Raw genomic sequence first — 15,084 nt, 5'->3', positions numbered from 1 at the left:
TTTGCAGGCCGCCATCCCCACTCCGAAGCTGGATGCAGCAGAGCAATGCCAGGCCAAAGCTAACAAGCCCAATGGGGCAGACACACGTAGACATACTGCTAGAATCACACTGCTATTCTAAACAACGCTCCTTTCCAATTTTGGCTTTGGTGGATCCAAAATAACCAAGATTTGCTTTCAAGTTCAGGGTTCCCACAAACACAAACACTGACAGAGGAATTCCAGCGCAACTAAAGCATCTAAGCCCTTTGCTAACTTGCTTCAAATTCTGCTGAAGCTTTGGCAAGAGACTTCTTAGTCTCAAAACCAGTAGTGTTTGGCTTGTTTAGTCTAGGAAAAACAAAGCCTGGAAGAAAACACATTCACTGCTTTTAAACGCAGCAGGGAATAAACACTGGAGAGAGAGAAGAGCTGGTTAAGTTAAACAAAGTTGACAGGAAAAGAAAAACTGTTGGTGAACAAATTTAGAGAATGAGATCAGTGATGTTCTGAAATACCCTAATTAAATCAGGGAGGGCAAGAAGAAGAACCACCCGATCACCTTTTAGAAAACAGCCTAAAACATGCTGAAAGGAAATATATGGTGTCCAGTCTCCAAGAGCAACTGACTGCCGTCCCTACCAAAAACTCTTTCCGGGTCTGCCTTTCAAAAATGTTCCACCTTTGCTTTTCTAATAAAGCACAACAGTTTCTCATGTTCTTGCCATCATGTTTCACTCCATTTTTTTAATAGTAATTCTGCTTTGGAGCAGCTCACAGTAAGCCACGCAGGATAGTTGACCAAAACTAACAACTTTCTTCTTCTGATGTGGTCCTCGGGGCCTACAACAGCACAGAAGACTGAAGAGGACATGTATAAAGGGATGGTGTTCTCAGGGATACTCTTCTGAGGGCACAGATGTTCCCTGATAAAGACAGGTACATATAGGCTTAAGGAAGAAATACCAGTGAAAGAGTTAATGATCAATAGCAAAAATACTCTGACGTATGTTTTTATTAGCAAAACCCCTTCAAACTATACATGGTGCTGCATAAAGTGCAACTCAACTTTCTTAATTTGTCTTCCCTGGCAGACACGAGATTTGGGAGTTGGGAAGTTCTTCCTCTTGTTTTATTGAAGAAAAGAGAGCTTTCAGATATTATTACTTTCATATTACTTACATATATTATTAGTCATCTACTGGTTTGTGCTCTTCACACTTTTTTTTTTTTTTGGCAGAAACTTAGTCTTACAACAATATTTAGAACAGTTGCAGAGTTAATGCTCATGCTTAGCTTTAGCCTTTTCATTTGGACCAGAGACAACCAGACTCCCTGACTACAAATATGTTTTTTTAAAAACAAATTCAAGAAATGAGAATGCAAAGAAAAAAAAAGAAATCCAGCATGATCTCAGCACAACACTTCTGCGTTGAGCTTCAGGGACAAAACTGGAGCCAGATTAGAAAGCAGAGCAATGTCCTGCCCATCATTTCAACCAGGAACCAGCTAAAGAAAAGAGAATGAAGAACTGAAGAATGAAGACTTCTGTGAAGAATTTAGATACTCCGCTCTCGCTGCCTTGACCATGTTGCTCAAAGGTCTCATTTTGCTTTAGCTGCTTTGACTCTTGACTGATCACATGAAGAGACACCAGGTAGTACAGGACTGCCCGAAGATGATGCAGCTCCACAGCTGGGTAGCCAGTCAATAAACAAACTGTTCAACTTCTTACCAGTTGAATTACACTTTTGACTATTCCTCAATAAGTTGAGCCTGCCTTAAAGTAAGATCACATAAGCACCAGTGCAGGGAGTGAGAGAAGTGGGAGAACACGCAGGTGGAGGCAGGTTGGAAACATCAACAGCAACCTGAATTGGCTCAGACTGCTGTGCAGGTTTCCCCAGGTGCTGTGTTTGCACAAACACTTTAAACTTGCTTAGGCCAACATATAAGCTAGAAGAGATGTTTCTATCCCTCTCTTACCCCTTCCCTTCTCTCTACCTGTTCACAAGGTAAAAAAAAAAAACAACAAACATGGACAGTTTACACCAAGATCAGTTTTCCCAGTCAGGACCGATACACTAATACCTCGCTGGCACAAAATGGGGGACAACACAAGGAGGGAACAAGAGGCTTCTTGCTGGCAATAAACACAGTTGAAAACAAGAAAAAAACTTATACTTCCCTACTGTCTTTGCCAGAAAGGGTCACAGAGTTACAAGCCACTGAACAACTGCAGACAGCAATAATGCAGTTGCACTTCCTGGATTTATAAGTGATCTGGAACTGAGGGGCTTTCAGTCAACAAATTCCTATTTCTCCTTACTTTTTTTCAGATTGTCAGAGAAATATATTTTAAAAATAAATCTACATTTTTGTTTTTTACTACATGGTTTTAAAACCTAAATATTGTAGGCAACAATCAGGACACAGTGTACTAGGCACTGTAAGCAATGAAAGTATGCTGCTTACTTTAAATAACTTCTAGTGTGCATATTTGAGTATTTGCTACAAGAAGTTCACTTTTTTTTAGGGTTCAAGTTAAAATTTGAGAACTGAAATTTTTATTTAAACTCTACCAGATCTGTAGGATTTTGACCCCGAATACAAAGAAAAAAATGCTGTAGGAGTTCTGTGCCATATCTGATTTTACAGCTGTGCAATCAGATTTCAGATTTTATTAGAACAGTACTTAAAATAGAATTTCCCTTGTCACATCTTCTGTTATATTGCTGTTCATTGCCTGCATGGTACCCTCTTATTTTTTCTTTTCATTTTAGTTAGCATTAAGGAAAAAACACGTAAGCCTGAACACTAAACTACTAATAAAATTTTTGCATTGTCACATAGAAATTTAGAATCTGAACCATTATCAGGAAATTGTTTTAAACTCAGATTATCTTTTAATTAATTTCCATACACTAGTAATAACAAATAGTTATAGCTATATAAATAAACGTTCACTGTGTACAAATTGCTATCACCTTGCAAGGATCAATATATTTAATAATAAACTCTTGTAACAGTACTGCTAAGCGTCTGGAAAAAAAAAAGAGAGGTTGCATTCTAATTTTAGTTATCTCCCATTTTTGGAATTTATTTACCTACCAGAGTAGTCTTACCATAGCAGAGCAACTTGAAAATATAAGAAAAAGAAGGGCAGGAGGAATAGGAAAAAGGAGGGTAGGGAAAAACAATATTTGAGACTGAAATGCCGCAATTCGTTCCATAAATGAATTACTGCAGATTTCTAGGCTCACTAGTTTTCTTTCTTCTTTTTTTTTTTTTACTCCCTCCACGTGCCCTAAACATTTCTCACGTAAAATAAATCATGTACTCTCATCCTGATTGCTCTGTACCATATCAAAAAGATTGTACTCACCGGTATGAGGTTTCTGGAAGCAAATCATGAATAACGTAACTTGTAACATTTCCTACGGGAATGCTGATGTCACCAAGGTCGATGTTGTACGAAGTAATCTCAGCTCCATTATTGCATGGTTCTTCCCAGTTCAATACAAGGCACACAGAGGGTGAAAGCTGATAGGCATCCATGTGCTCATCCTCCAGCACGGAGAGGATGGAGACTGCATCAGGTACAGACGCGGGGATTCGGCAGGTTACCAGATCACTGTAGGGCCCAGCTCCTGCCTGGTTAATAGCCTGTGTGGCAAAATAACATTTTTATAGGATAAATATTCTCTTTCAAACGTCTATCAAGTTTTTAATCATGAACTGTGCAGCCTGGAACAACTGCATGGATTCCTCAGAGGATATGTATCACTGGCTCGTTCTCTAAAGGATGATTCATACCCTCTACCTTATTAATTAATATCTTCCTTTGTTACTCAGGAGTGTCACTCAGCTAAATTGGAGAATACTTATCTTCTCCCTAACAGCTACTTAATCAAACTTAATAGTAATCTTTTCATCAGCAGCAAAAATTGTTTAGTAAGAGAAAATGTCAGTCATCGTGCTGCCAGTGACAGGTGACATCATGTTGTCCAGCACACTGGACACCCGAAATTGTCAAGGGGCCCTGTATAAAAACCTCAACCTACTGCAGTCTTCTGCAGAGTGCAACATCAGACACTTCATGCAAGGATCCCTAGACATAAGGGGCACTCAGCCTGCTGAGAGCTACACAGGTTCCTAACTCAGATAATGAATAGCTGATTTGATGCTAAAAGTTTCTGATATAACAATATACAAACTCAGCACGGCATTAAGTCTATGACTCAGATTTCCCCAGAGGTGACAGATTACTAGCAAACTACCGCCAAAGCACATAGCTCAATATTTTCCACAAGAGAGGAGACCAAATTATCAATTTGTTTTGTTATAAAAGTTATCAAGCTTCTCATCTTGATTCATAAATCCAGGATCCCAGTGGAAACCAAGGTTCAAAATCCAGCCCAAATCTGCTCACTAATTAGAGGTTGAAGTTTTTGCAAGCTCAACACTGCACAATTACACAGACCTGTTTCTTTTCTGATCAGTTGACTCTCAGCGTTAAATGCTGTATGTGCTGCAGCGTTCCCTTCTCAGGACTGTTCCAAGCTCCTGTGCACAGAATCACAGAACTATTCAGGCTAGAGGGGACCCTGGGACATACCTACTCCAGCTCAAAGCAGGATCAAAGCTGAATACAGAGCAGGTTGCTCAGGCTTTTGTCCCGTTGGGACTTGAAAGATTCCAAGGATGAAGACTCCAAGGAGACCCTCTGTTACACCTTTAACATCCTTAACTGCCCTCAGTGATAACTTTTTCTTCTTTATATCCTGCCTCAACAGCTCTGTTTCAATCTCTGCCTAGAGCAAAACTGGAGACAGGATCCAGATGCTAACAAATGGCAAGTAATGAGCAACACCACCTTCACTGCTCTGCTACTAGGCTTGTTCCTCCTGATACTGCCCAGCAAGCTGCTAGCCCACAAGGTACACAAGGAGCCCACGACAGGACGTCTGGGCTACAGAAGTGGAGAAGGTACAGTCCTTCAAAAGCACCTTTTGACATTTCCCAGTAACATCCACCACCATCCTCTGCTCTTGGAAAGTGAGCCCAGATTCTCCCCCAGGTTACAATGAACCTGGAACACCTGGGTTTACAATCTTGCCAGTAGGACTACGATGGCAAGGAAAGGACAAGTCAAGCAGCTGTTGGATTCCTTGCCTATGCTTAGCTTTAGTGAATAATATTTTTCTGCTATGCATAGTACAAATACAAAGCCATATTCTGTTTTTCCAGGAAGCATTTTGTTCGACTGAAGAAAGACATAATAAAGTTAGATTTGTCAGCCTTTAAAAAGCCCTTCAAAACAAATCCTGCTCCAGGGACATCTTCTATTTGGTGAAGCTCTTCTAGAGCTGTTAAAAGGGAGCCTTGTTTTGCGGTCTGCCAATGATATTATTTGTCTTGCCTCTAAACCAGTGTTTGGCAATCTGTATCTTGCTCCCAGCTATTTATTTTTAGCGGTGCTTTTAACTGTTTTATTGGACAACCTCATCATCATAACTGATGGGAATTTCATTCTTCTTTGCTTCCTAGATATTCCCCCTGCCTAAATGACACAGTATTTCCCTTTGCAGAAGCCACAGTTATTTTCAGGAATATTCATTACAGGAAAAAAAGTTGAGCAACAATAAGGATAAATTGTCTGCCCTGCAGATATATACGCCTGATTCCTCAATTCCCTCTTTTTATTGGGTTACTGTAGGTTGAGATAGCAGTGCTGGATGTTTATTAGAAGGCAGAGTAAAAATTGTTCGGGAAATCTTTATTTTTAAAGAAAGTAAAAGAAATATTTTCTGTTAAAGCTGCTAACAGCTATGAAATTAACTATTATTCTCACTATTAAAAAAAAAATCTGACACTATTTAGCTCTCCTTCTTTGTCTATAACACATTTTTTTGTTCTTGTAATTGCTTAAATGTTCCAGTGTACGTTATATCGTGGTTTCTGAGATATGCATATCCATATAACACAGATTGTATCTACGGCATGAAGCCCTCTAAAAAGGAACACGTGGCCAACTGATGGATTCCAACACCACGTCTTAGTGCTGTCGTGCATTTCACTTAACTTCAGTCGATGGATTAAATTACATTGGCCATGTTAAAACCTAGGTAGATGTGTGCAACATTTTTGTGGCAGGTAATTTAAAATGAATGTCCACCACTTGAAATCAAAGATCCTATAGAGCTGGCTGTTTCCATTTTTAACATCAAAATCTGCTGGAGTTCCCCACCATTCACCGCAGAAGTGGTCTCACGCTCTCCTCCCTGCCCAGCGGGTTCTGAATGCCTTCCCTCTTGCGCAAACTGATGCACTTTTTGGCTCAGACTTCCAAGCCACCCATCCACGTTCCTTCAATTACTTTCGCCAGTGCTGCCAGGGCAAGGTATAGGGCCAGTTCCCAAAAAGTCACAAAACACAGTTGAGCGTACTTAGAGGTGTGAGGCCCTTGCTCCTTGGCTGTTGGCCAAGTGCTCGAAAGCTACTTTGTATGAAAAATTCAACATCCTGTTAAAAAAAATAAATAAGGAAACTCTTGACAGAAGCATGTTGTCCTTGATCAAAGAAATGACCTTGGGTGGTCCACACGCTGCCAGCTGGGTGGGTAGGTTAACTTTTCATTGGATTTATTGGTGGTATTCTGCCTTAACATACAAATAAATCTTCTGGAACAGTATCTTGTGCAAAAGTATTTCTACTTTACTCCCACTTACTTTACTTTCCATTTATTTTTTCAGTGGACATAAAGAAGAAAAGAGCACTGGATTTTTATTTTTATATATACACCTATATAACATATTTTAACGTTTACTTTTTACTGAAATGAGACAAAAAGATCAAAGAAATAGAGATCATATAGAAACTCTATATGATATTCAGTCTTGCAGATCCAAGAGAAAAATGGTAAGAGAAAACAAGATGAAGACTCATCTTCTGGCAGCTACAACCTTCTATGTATATAGGAATCTACTCAGCTGCTTTATTTGATACATGAAACAGATGTTGGAGTTTATTACTTAAGCTAGGGGAATCTTCAAAAACCGGTTGGGAGGTAAATGTTTACCTATCATAACCAAGAATTTTATTTTTTTTTAAATTGTCTAAAACATCGTCATTTTCTTTTAACATCAGAGGGCAAGGTGGCTGTTAAAAGTATTATTCACTGACAACAAAGTACATGAGACATGAGAGCAATTTTCGTGAGCTAGAATTTATACCAACTCCCTTGTTTATCGCTTTGAATAGTGCTGAAACTAAACCACATAACAGTCTGCAGTATATAAAATAAATTAACATTGCTGCCAACTTACAGAACACGTAGTTTCATAGTGGCTAATGATATTTAAAAAAAAAAGTCACACATAGCTGAAGGCAGCTATGTTTACATCTTAAATTGCAACGCATGCAAACTTCCATACCTGTAGCCTACAGCAGTATTGTGCAGCCGCTGACAGCTCACTTATTTCAAAACAGGTATCTGTGCCGCTATATGCGAGCTGTAGAGATTCCTCATCTTCTCCCCACTCTAATCTGTATTCAGAGATGTCAGCACCAGAACATTCAGGACTCTGCAACACAAATATTTATGTCAATTAAAAAATGAGTACTTCAGATCCTTGTGGTTCACCGGGTTAGGAATTAAGAACATGAAAAAAAAATCTCTTATTTTGAAATTAATACACTATTACTTCTGCAAATTGAAATGCCCTGAATTAGTGTTCCATAATAGGTTAGCGAAACAGGCCATTTCTGCCCAAAATTTATCTGAAAGTCACAGAAACAAGAAAGTGTATGCAGCTGCTTCATTTTTCACCACAACACTCAGTAATAAATTCTCCCCCCACTGGCTTGGCAGAAGCATGACTGTGGAGAACACAAAAAACATCAATGCGGTTAAGTGATCAAAACATCTCTGGCAGAGCGAGCCTTCAAGCCTGACGTAGTTGCTCATGTTATGGAGAAAAGATCAACCTCAGCAATTGAGTGGCTTGTCTGAGGTTTTCAACGCAGTCATCTACCGAGCTACCACTCAAAGTATGGGATACGGGAGGGTGGACCTGCGTACATTAATGTCCGCTCAGAAACTCTTATTGGACCCACACATGCTCAGCAATATCTTTATTATTCTGAAGTCTGTGGGAACACAGAATTTGTCCAGATATTTTTTACTGGAATTTGCTGGAGATGAGCTAGTGCAGGCATAATGCCGTGGCTCCTGAACCAAAATTTTATTTTATTTTTTACAAGAACTGCCTAGTGCTGTGCTGTGTCAACTGAAGTGCTTTGAGGAATCTCTGCTTTATGTAGGGAAGCGTGGCCCAGAATATGACAGACTTTCAGATTATGGCATGCAACAAGCTCTCTTTTTAATTCTCTGAATGGGAAACTAGAAAAGTGATCCGACTACACAGGCAAATCTGCTTGGAAAAAAAAAAAAAGCAACCCTAGAAACTGTGAGAAAGTTAAACAGTCACCCAGTTTAGCAACTGCAAATTTGTCAATATAGCTGTTACAGGGATAACAAAGACGAGTGGTGGGTTGAGCAAAACGCCACATGGAACTTCCACTGTAGAAGGTCTGATTACTAATAAAAGGATATGGAGCATCCCTGCGTGCCACGGTGATCACCCTGAACACACACACAGGGTTCACCAGCTTTGTCCCTGGGCTTCCAGCTACTTTCATAGGAGCATTGGGAACTGCTAAGCCTGGGGAACACGAGAGGTAACTAAAAAAGAGCATCTCAACACTTGCAGATTTCTGGAACAAAAGCGTGACCAGCTTAACTGAAAATTACCCTAAAAGCCATAGTTTTAAAACAATGTGTAAAAAAGTCATGGTAGACACCACAGAGTGCTCTGCAGGCTAACCAAAAACTCCAGTCCTCTGCTGTTTTTCCTTTGTGTTATCAGCTAAAAAAGATAGACTCTAAGAAAATGTCACCATTTGCAAACTGTATTACTCCTTCTAAAGCTTCATTTTCAGTTAGAATTGACAAATATATCCTGTATATAAAACCAGAACATGCCAGAAACAATGCAGCATTCACTCATGGTTGAGGAGAGCAAACTCCTGTTCATACACTCATTTAAAAGGCAACATTTAAAAGCCCAGTACAACTTTACCTCAAAATCACAAAATGTTGCAAGAAATATCAACAAAACAAAACTGTATCAAATGCACTTGTTTCATTATAAAATTGAACTCGGATTGTGTTTGTATTTAGATGTATTGTTAGCATAATTACTTTCTTAGAACATCTCATGAACATCAGTAACATTTCTCAGCAAAGGCATCCTTTAGTGGAGGGAAACTGAAAGATGCAGAGCTGAATAGCTGCTAGGATTTCAGAGAAAGTCTATGGCAGAATTACAGCTTCATTCTTCTGTATCACAGCTTTATTTATGACAATATCCTTTCCTTTCTACCTTAATTACATAACTTTTTTTTTTAATGACACCGATCCACATTTCCGCGTTTAAGCTAGAAGAATCCAAAGTCTAAGGTTGTGGATAATGGAGAAAGAACTTATACAAACTAAAATAAAAGTAAATATTTGGGGAAGAGACAAACAATTTTTCAGAAAAGCTGAATCGTGAGCATTTGTGAAGAGTTAATTTCATATCAGAGACTTCAGCTTTAGCCAAAATCAAATATTTGCCTTCACAATTCTACCACAGGACATTCTGACTTGCTAAAAGCCTGTGGAGTGCACTTTAAACAGACCAACTCTCTATCATCTGACGCCAGTGTAGGAGTTCTTGTGTCTGAATGCTGGTCCAGATGACTCACAATCAACTTTATGCAATTCTTTAAAAAGAAAAGTAGAGATGACAACTTTGTACAATAGAGGAGTTCCTATATACACTTTTCTTGCAAAAAAATTGTTCTCAACCAGTTAACAGCTCTTGAGCCACCTTTCAAGTGCACAATGATCACATTAGTTTGGGTAAATAAAAGAGAAGTTAAACGAGGGCACCTGACCTACCTCCCAGCTTACAAGTACACGTGTGTCAGACAGAAAGGACAGAGAAGGTGCTCTGCACTGTCCGGGTGGTCCTGCTGCCGTGGTGATTTCTGTAGCTTCCGAATACGGCCCGTACTAGAGGGAAACAAGATGTCTATACGTTAGTACATAAACATACACACAGCTCATGTTCCTCAAAGGCTTTTCAAATGATTTTGTTTCAAGTGATTTTCAGGAACACCACACAGAAATTTTTTAAATGCAATAAACTCTCTCAAAGATGAACTGGGCTTCCAACATGCAGCGCCCAATATCAGAGCACAGGATTAGACCACGTAAGGTACCGCAAGGTTAAAATGTGAGGAGAGCTTGGGTACGAGCAGACTGCACCTCAGCTGCTCCAGGGCATCCTCCTGTGCAGTGGTGAGTGCTCGTGAACGCATAAGCCACTTCTAATTTATCAAAGAGCAGAAATGTGTGCTCAGCAACAGAAAATTGAGAAACAGTTTGTTTCCCTCCAACTTAGCTCAAAGTAACGTGTTCCCATGGCTATGCCATAGCCTGGCATAACTGGCTTCCCCTCACGGCTTTAAGGAGGAGCTCAGCAACAGCAAAGCTGTACTGGAGTCCAAACCCAACTTCTGCACGAAATGTCTGCCACATGTTAACTGCAAAAGGATGGCATATGATGGAGCTGCAGTCCGGGTGTCTAACAGCAGCACTTGATGAGCAGTGGTATAAGGTACGTACACCGTGTGCCACCGTGCCCAGCGGTCAGAGGCCTCCACGTGCAGCTCGGGCAGCTGTTCAGACCTTTTGAGCCTTTGGTAAAAATTAGCAAAAGAAACGGACACACAAATTTCAACAGTCTGGAAAACTGGCTTCAGCCAGCAGTGCAAGGACAGGAGAGAGAGAAGGTGGAAGCAGCCTGAGGCTGTGAGAGTGGAATAATGAATTTTGTTCAGTGCGTCCCCAAGCTAATTAGAAACCATTCTCCGGAACAAAGGAATGTAACTATAAGCAATTAGAGGAAACACTGATATTTGCTTATTTTAGAATGGAATACTAATAAGAACGGAAAAGTGAGCCATTACAAAATTGAACAACACCAAAATTGTTCCAGAAAACCTCTCAACAGGCATCTCTGCTAGCAAGGAAGGCTAACACTGATTGCTTTGTTTGAATTACAAAGGATATATACTTCAAAAAAACTAATGTATTGACTTCTGCTGTTTTCTTTACTTAACAGGAGGGAGACAGGTGTTTGCATTTGGTAAAGAACACTCCCTCACCCCTATTTCACATCTGGTTAAAAAAAAATAAAAACCAAAATCAACCAAGCCAAAACCAGCCCCTCCATTTAATCAAGAGAGGAGCTAGAAATACTTTGCATCTTTGAGCACAGTTACCACACAGTTAAGATTTGAAAATAAGGGATGCAGTATAAGTAAAGAGATTCATTCTTGTAAGCAGATATGACTGTTGCATGTTTCCGTCCAGCTGACTTTGGCCAGTCAAGTCATGTTAGTACCTGAAATCTTATTTTAAAAAAGTACCAGATCCAAAACCACAGCTCTTCCTCAAAAGTTCTTTTAAGCATTTCTCACTTTTTTTCTTGCCTATCTTCATTTTCACCTTTCTGATCATCAGCTCTAATGCAATCACTGTCCAGAATCACACAACTCACGCATTTTAGTACCTCTAATGAGAAAAAGCCAAATCACATACCCCGCCATCGTTCAAAGCTCTCACTCTGAACTGATACGTTGCACCGGGAAGAAGGTTGCTAACTGTGCACTCCAGGTCAGGACCATGGTACACTTCAGAAACAACTTCTTCTGGTTCTGTCATTTCTACACTGTACTCTGAGATGGGACAGTCGCTTTCTGATGGAGGGACATCTAGAAAGAGAACACATAATTCACTAACAACATATGGGCATATGCCAGGAAGATTAGTTTTTGTAATTCACAACACACATATACAAACACATACACTATATACACGCACATACTATCAGCAATGATTTTCCTCTTTGATAGATGTCTTACCTGCGTTATCTTCACCATGCATATAATCAATATTTTTAAAGCAAATGAATAAAACTACTCTTAACCCTAAACATTCCCAAGGTCAGATCATCACATGCAAGATCAGCAGCTCCTCCCAAGGCAATGATCTTCCAGCCTGGGAGACTGTTTGCTACCAGAAGGCGCCCAACTATTTTTTAAGCAAAACAAAGTAGCTACCATCCTCTTCTGAAGAATTGTTTTTTTCCCCATATCAAAGGTGGGGTTGTGTGAAGGAAGAAAAAAAAAAAGTTTGATAAGGCAGGAGAAAGAAAAGGTACAGAAACCTTCAGAAAGAATGGTGCTTGGCTAACACTGAGTACATTCCTTCTGGGTCAGAGAGAAATTATGAGGCACATGGTGTCTGTCTGACCTAATCTTGGCTGCTGGCTATTGTTGGACACAAGCTAGCGTGGGTCATGCACACTCCAAAACTACTGCTTACACATGGGATTTCTGGCAAAACCCCACTAACACCTAATAAAAACACAAACAACTGCCATTCTCAAACTTCGTTAGTCACTCTCCTAACATTTATGAGATTCCAGATCTCAGCACAATGATCTAAACCCTGAGCTTCACTTGGAATAACACCTTTTGCAAAACTGAATTTGTTTTCTGTGCCTGTATTTGGTTTGTTACAGGCACCTTTTCCACCATGAAAACAACATATTAGATAATGTTTCCACATTATATCACAAGCCAGTACTGCCGAATCAACCTGCCTGGGGTTCTGAAAAGCAGTGCCACCAGAAGGTGGATCTTCTAGGAAACAACATGGTCTCCTGCATGCAGAAGTAATTTTTTATACTGGATTGAGATGTATTTGTCAGTTAGAAATGGTGCTGCTCTAGAACTTACCTTAACAATTGATACCACAAAGAATCTTGGATGCTGCAAGATTACCATAGCAAAGAAAAAATCTGTTGCATACTGGCATGTATCTTGTATTCTGAAAAAACTGTATTTTTGACCATTTAGTGTCATGTTCATGGCCCAAGTTCCTCACAAAATTACTGGTATCCAATGAGTTGTGTTTGTTTGAAACAGGATTTAAATGTCACCCCAAATTCTCCAAGCTGTTTAAGTGACATGTTCCAGTGGCTTACCCCATTGTAGCTGAACTTCTTTGTGCTTCGGCTTCCCTAAAACTCTTGGTGGCCGGCAGTGGCCTGGTGCAACACTTAGCGTACGGACAGGTAAACTTTCAGAACACTGGAAGAGAAGAGGAGCTGAAGTTAGCTCTGTGGTACAATTAGTGCCTATGAAATCAGTCATGATTAAAAAGTAACAAAGAAACTATGTTCTACACCAGCCATTTATTAGTTGTTTACATAAACAATAAAGGATAGAAGATGCTATCAAGCGTGTTTCTTGCAAATGCAATTAAGAGATTTCTTTCACTAGCATACTCAAAATTGTAGCACAGAAACTTCGTTGGCTAATTTTTTGGGGCTCTTTATTTTAATTTTCCTTTTTTTCTAAAACAGTATTGAGCTCTAATGTACTCAAACAAAAAAAATCACAGCACTAGGAATAGAAATGTAGGTAATAAAATTACTTTAAATCAAAGAAGGGAATGGAAGGAATCAGTGGCTGGAAAATGGAACCTAAAAACAAAGAACGATTCAGCTGCATGAAAGGTGATTACCCCTACTACAACTTCAGCCACCAGTGTTGGTCAGTAGAGACTCACACAGATCAGAGTCTGTAGCCTTTCTCAAGCAAGTGGTCAGATCACACAAATATTATGGTCTCTTCTAGCTTAAGTGTAAACATTTACAGATTGGTTGAGGAAAGCAAACCACACTGAATTGCAATTTGACTAAAAAAATCATCAGATGCACATAGAAGTCTTCAAAAATTCACCAACTTGCAACAGAAGATTAACAGCAATCAGTGTAGCTTTATTGTGCTACAGGAAATATATTCACTTGCTTTTAAAAAAAATATTTACCATATATAGTAGATAAATCTCTGAAAAATATAAAACCAATAGCCCTTACTGCTAAACGATACTTACCTGACTGTGTCCGCCAGTGCTGATACAGCATGCCCGGAGTTTATACAAAGTGCCTGGTTTCAAGTGAGTACAGGTATATTCTGTTGCTGATCCACTATATGCCACTTCCCACTGATTTGCTAGAAAATTAGATATATCCAAGTTTATAAAAGTACAATACAACAAGTTTACTGCTGTCTAGGAGAAAAGAAAATCCTTAATGTGGTCTTTCATGAATGATTTGTTTCAGGGAAGTCATTAGCTTTAATAATATTATGAATATTATTCCTGCTTCAGGACATACACAGACACATACACCCAGAAATATGTGCACAGAACTGCATATGTGCACAAATATATATATTTCTAAAATATATTAAAATATAAAATAGAATAATAAGTTCAGCCCTATAACCTAAAATTCCACCTGTCATGGAGAACAAGTATACTTGTTTAAAAAAATAAAATAAATAAAAATCAACAACCAAAACTCTCCCAGAAATCCTGCAAGTTTTAAGGCTGCAAGTATGTAACTCTGCTTCAATCACATCTGCAGTATCAGCATACTAATAGCCTAACGGGCCAGTACTTTAGAGTAGCCAGCATAGATTAAAATGCAGAAAACTTGTTTCAAGTTTACCTTCCGGACTTCCTTGAGAAATCTCCAATAGATACTTTAGGATTTCTGAACCACCATTATCTTGTGGAGGATCTGAAACAAACAACAACCAAGGCAAGTAGTTAGTGAATCAAGATTAGGAGTGAAATAGAACAAAAAAGAATATAGAAACTGTTTTTGAATCTGCTCTTTCTCCTCCACAAACTAACTCCCCCACACTAACTACACCAATGGATTTATAGCAGAAGTGGGTAGCAGAAGTTAGTTCTCAGGATGAGTCAGAATAAGGTGGCTGGCTAACATTTCAGAGATGCTACAAATAAAATGCATGGAAAAAGCACTGAAAAAGATGCGGTATGGAGGTTTGTCCCAGTGATAAAGGAAGCAGCGTCCATCCGCAATGGGACACGAAATGGAAGACAAAAAGCCT

General features: G+C 39.3%; 1 protein-coding gene across 1 annotated transcript in view; it reads right to left on the bottom strand.

Moving 5' to 3' along the window:
- Nucleotides 1–15,084, bottom strand: part of FNDC3B (fibronectin type III domain containing 3B) — a 183,968-nt gene that overhangs the window by 30,391 nt on the left and 138,493 nt on the right. The window contains exons 15-21 of the mRNA XM_080605439.1: nucleotides 14,676–14,784; nucleotides 14,057–14,175; nucleotides 13,143–13,248; nucleotides 11,693–11,865; nucleotides 9,986–10,099; nucleotides 7,416–7,565; nucleotides 3,365–3,645 (exon numbers count right to left, since the gene is read on the bottom strand). Of these exons, the coding sequence (XP_080461565.1) occupies nucleotides 3,365–3,645; nucleotides 7,416–7,565; nucleotides 9,986–10,099; nucleotides 11,693–11,865; nucleotides 13,143–13,248; nucleotides 14,057–14,175; nucleotides 14,676–14,784 (1,052 nt within the window). The remainder of the gene's footprint in view (nucleotides 1–3,364; nucleotides 3,646–7,415; nucleotides 7,566–9,985; nucleotides 10,100–11,692; nucleotides 11,866–13,142; nucleotides 13,249–14,056; nucleotides 14,176–14,675; nucleotides 14,785–15,084) is intronic.

This window comes from Anser brachyrhynchus (genome assembly GCF_964034855.1).
Source record: "Anser brachyrhynchus genome assembly, chromosome: 9".
Taxonomy (NCBI): Eukaryota; Metazoa; Chordata; class Aves; order Anseriformes; family Anatidae; genus Anser; species Anser brachyrhynchus.
The sequence above is the reverse complement of the archived record's forward strand: the minus strand, read 5'-3'. Positions and strand labels throughout refer to the sequence as shown.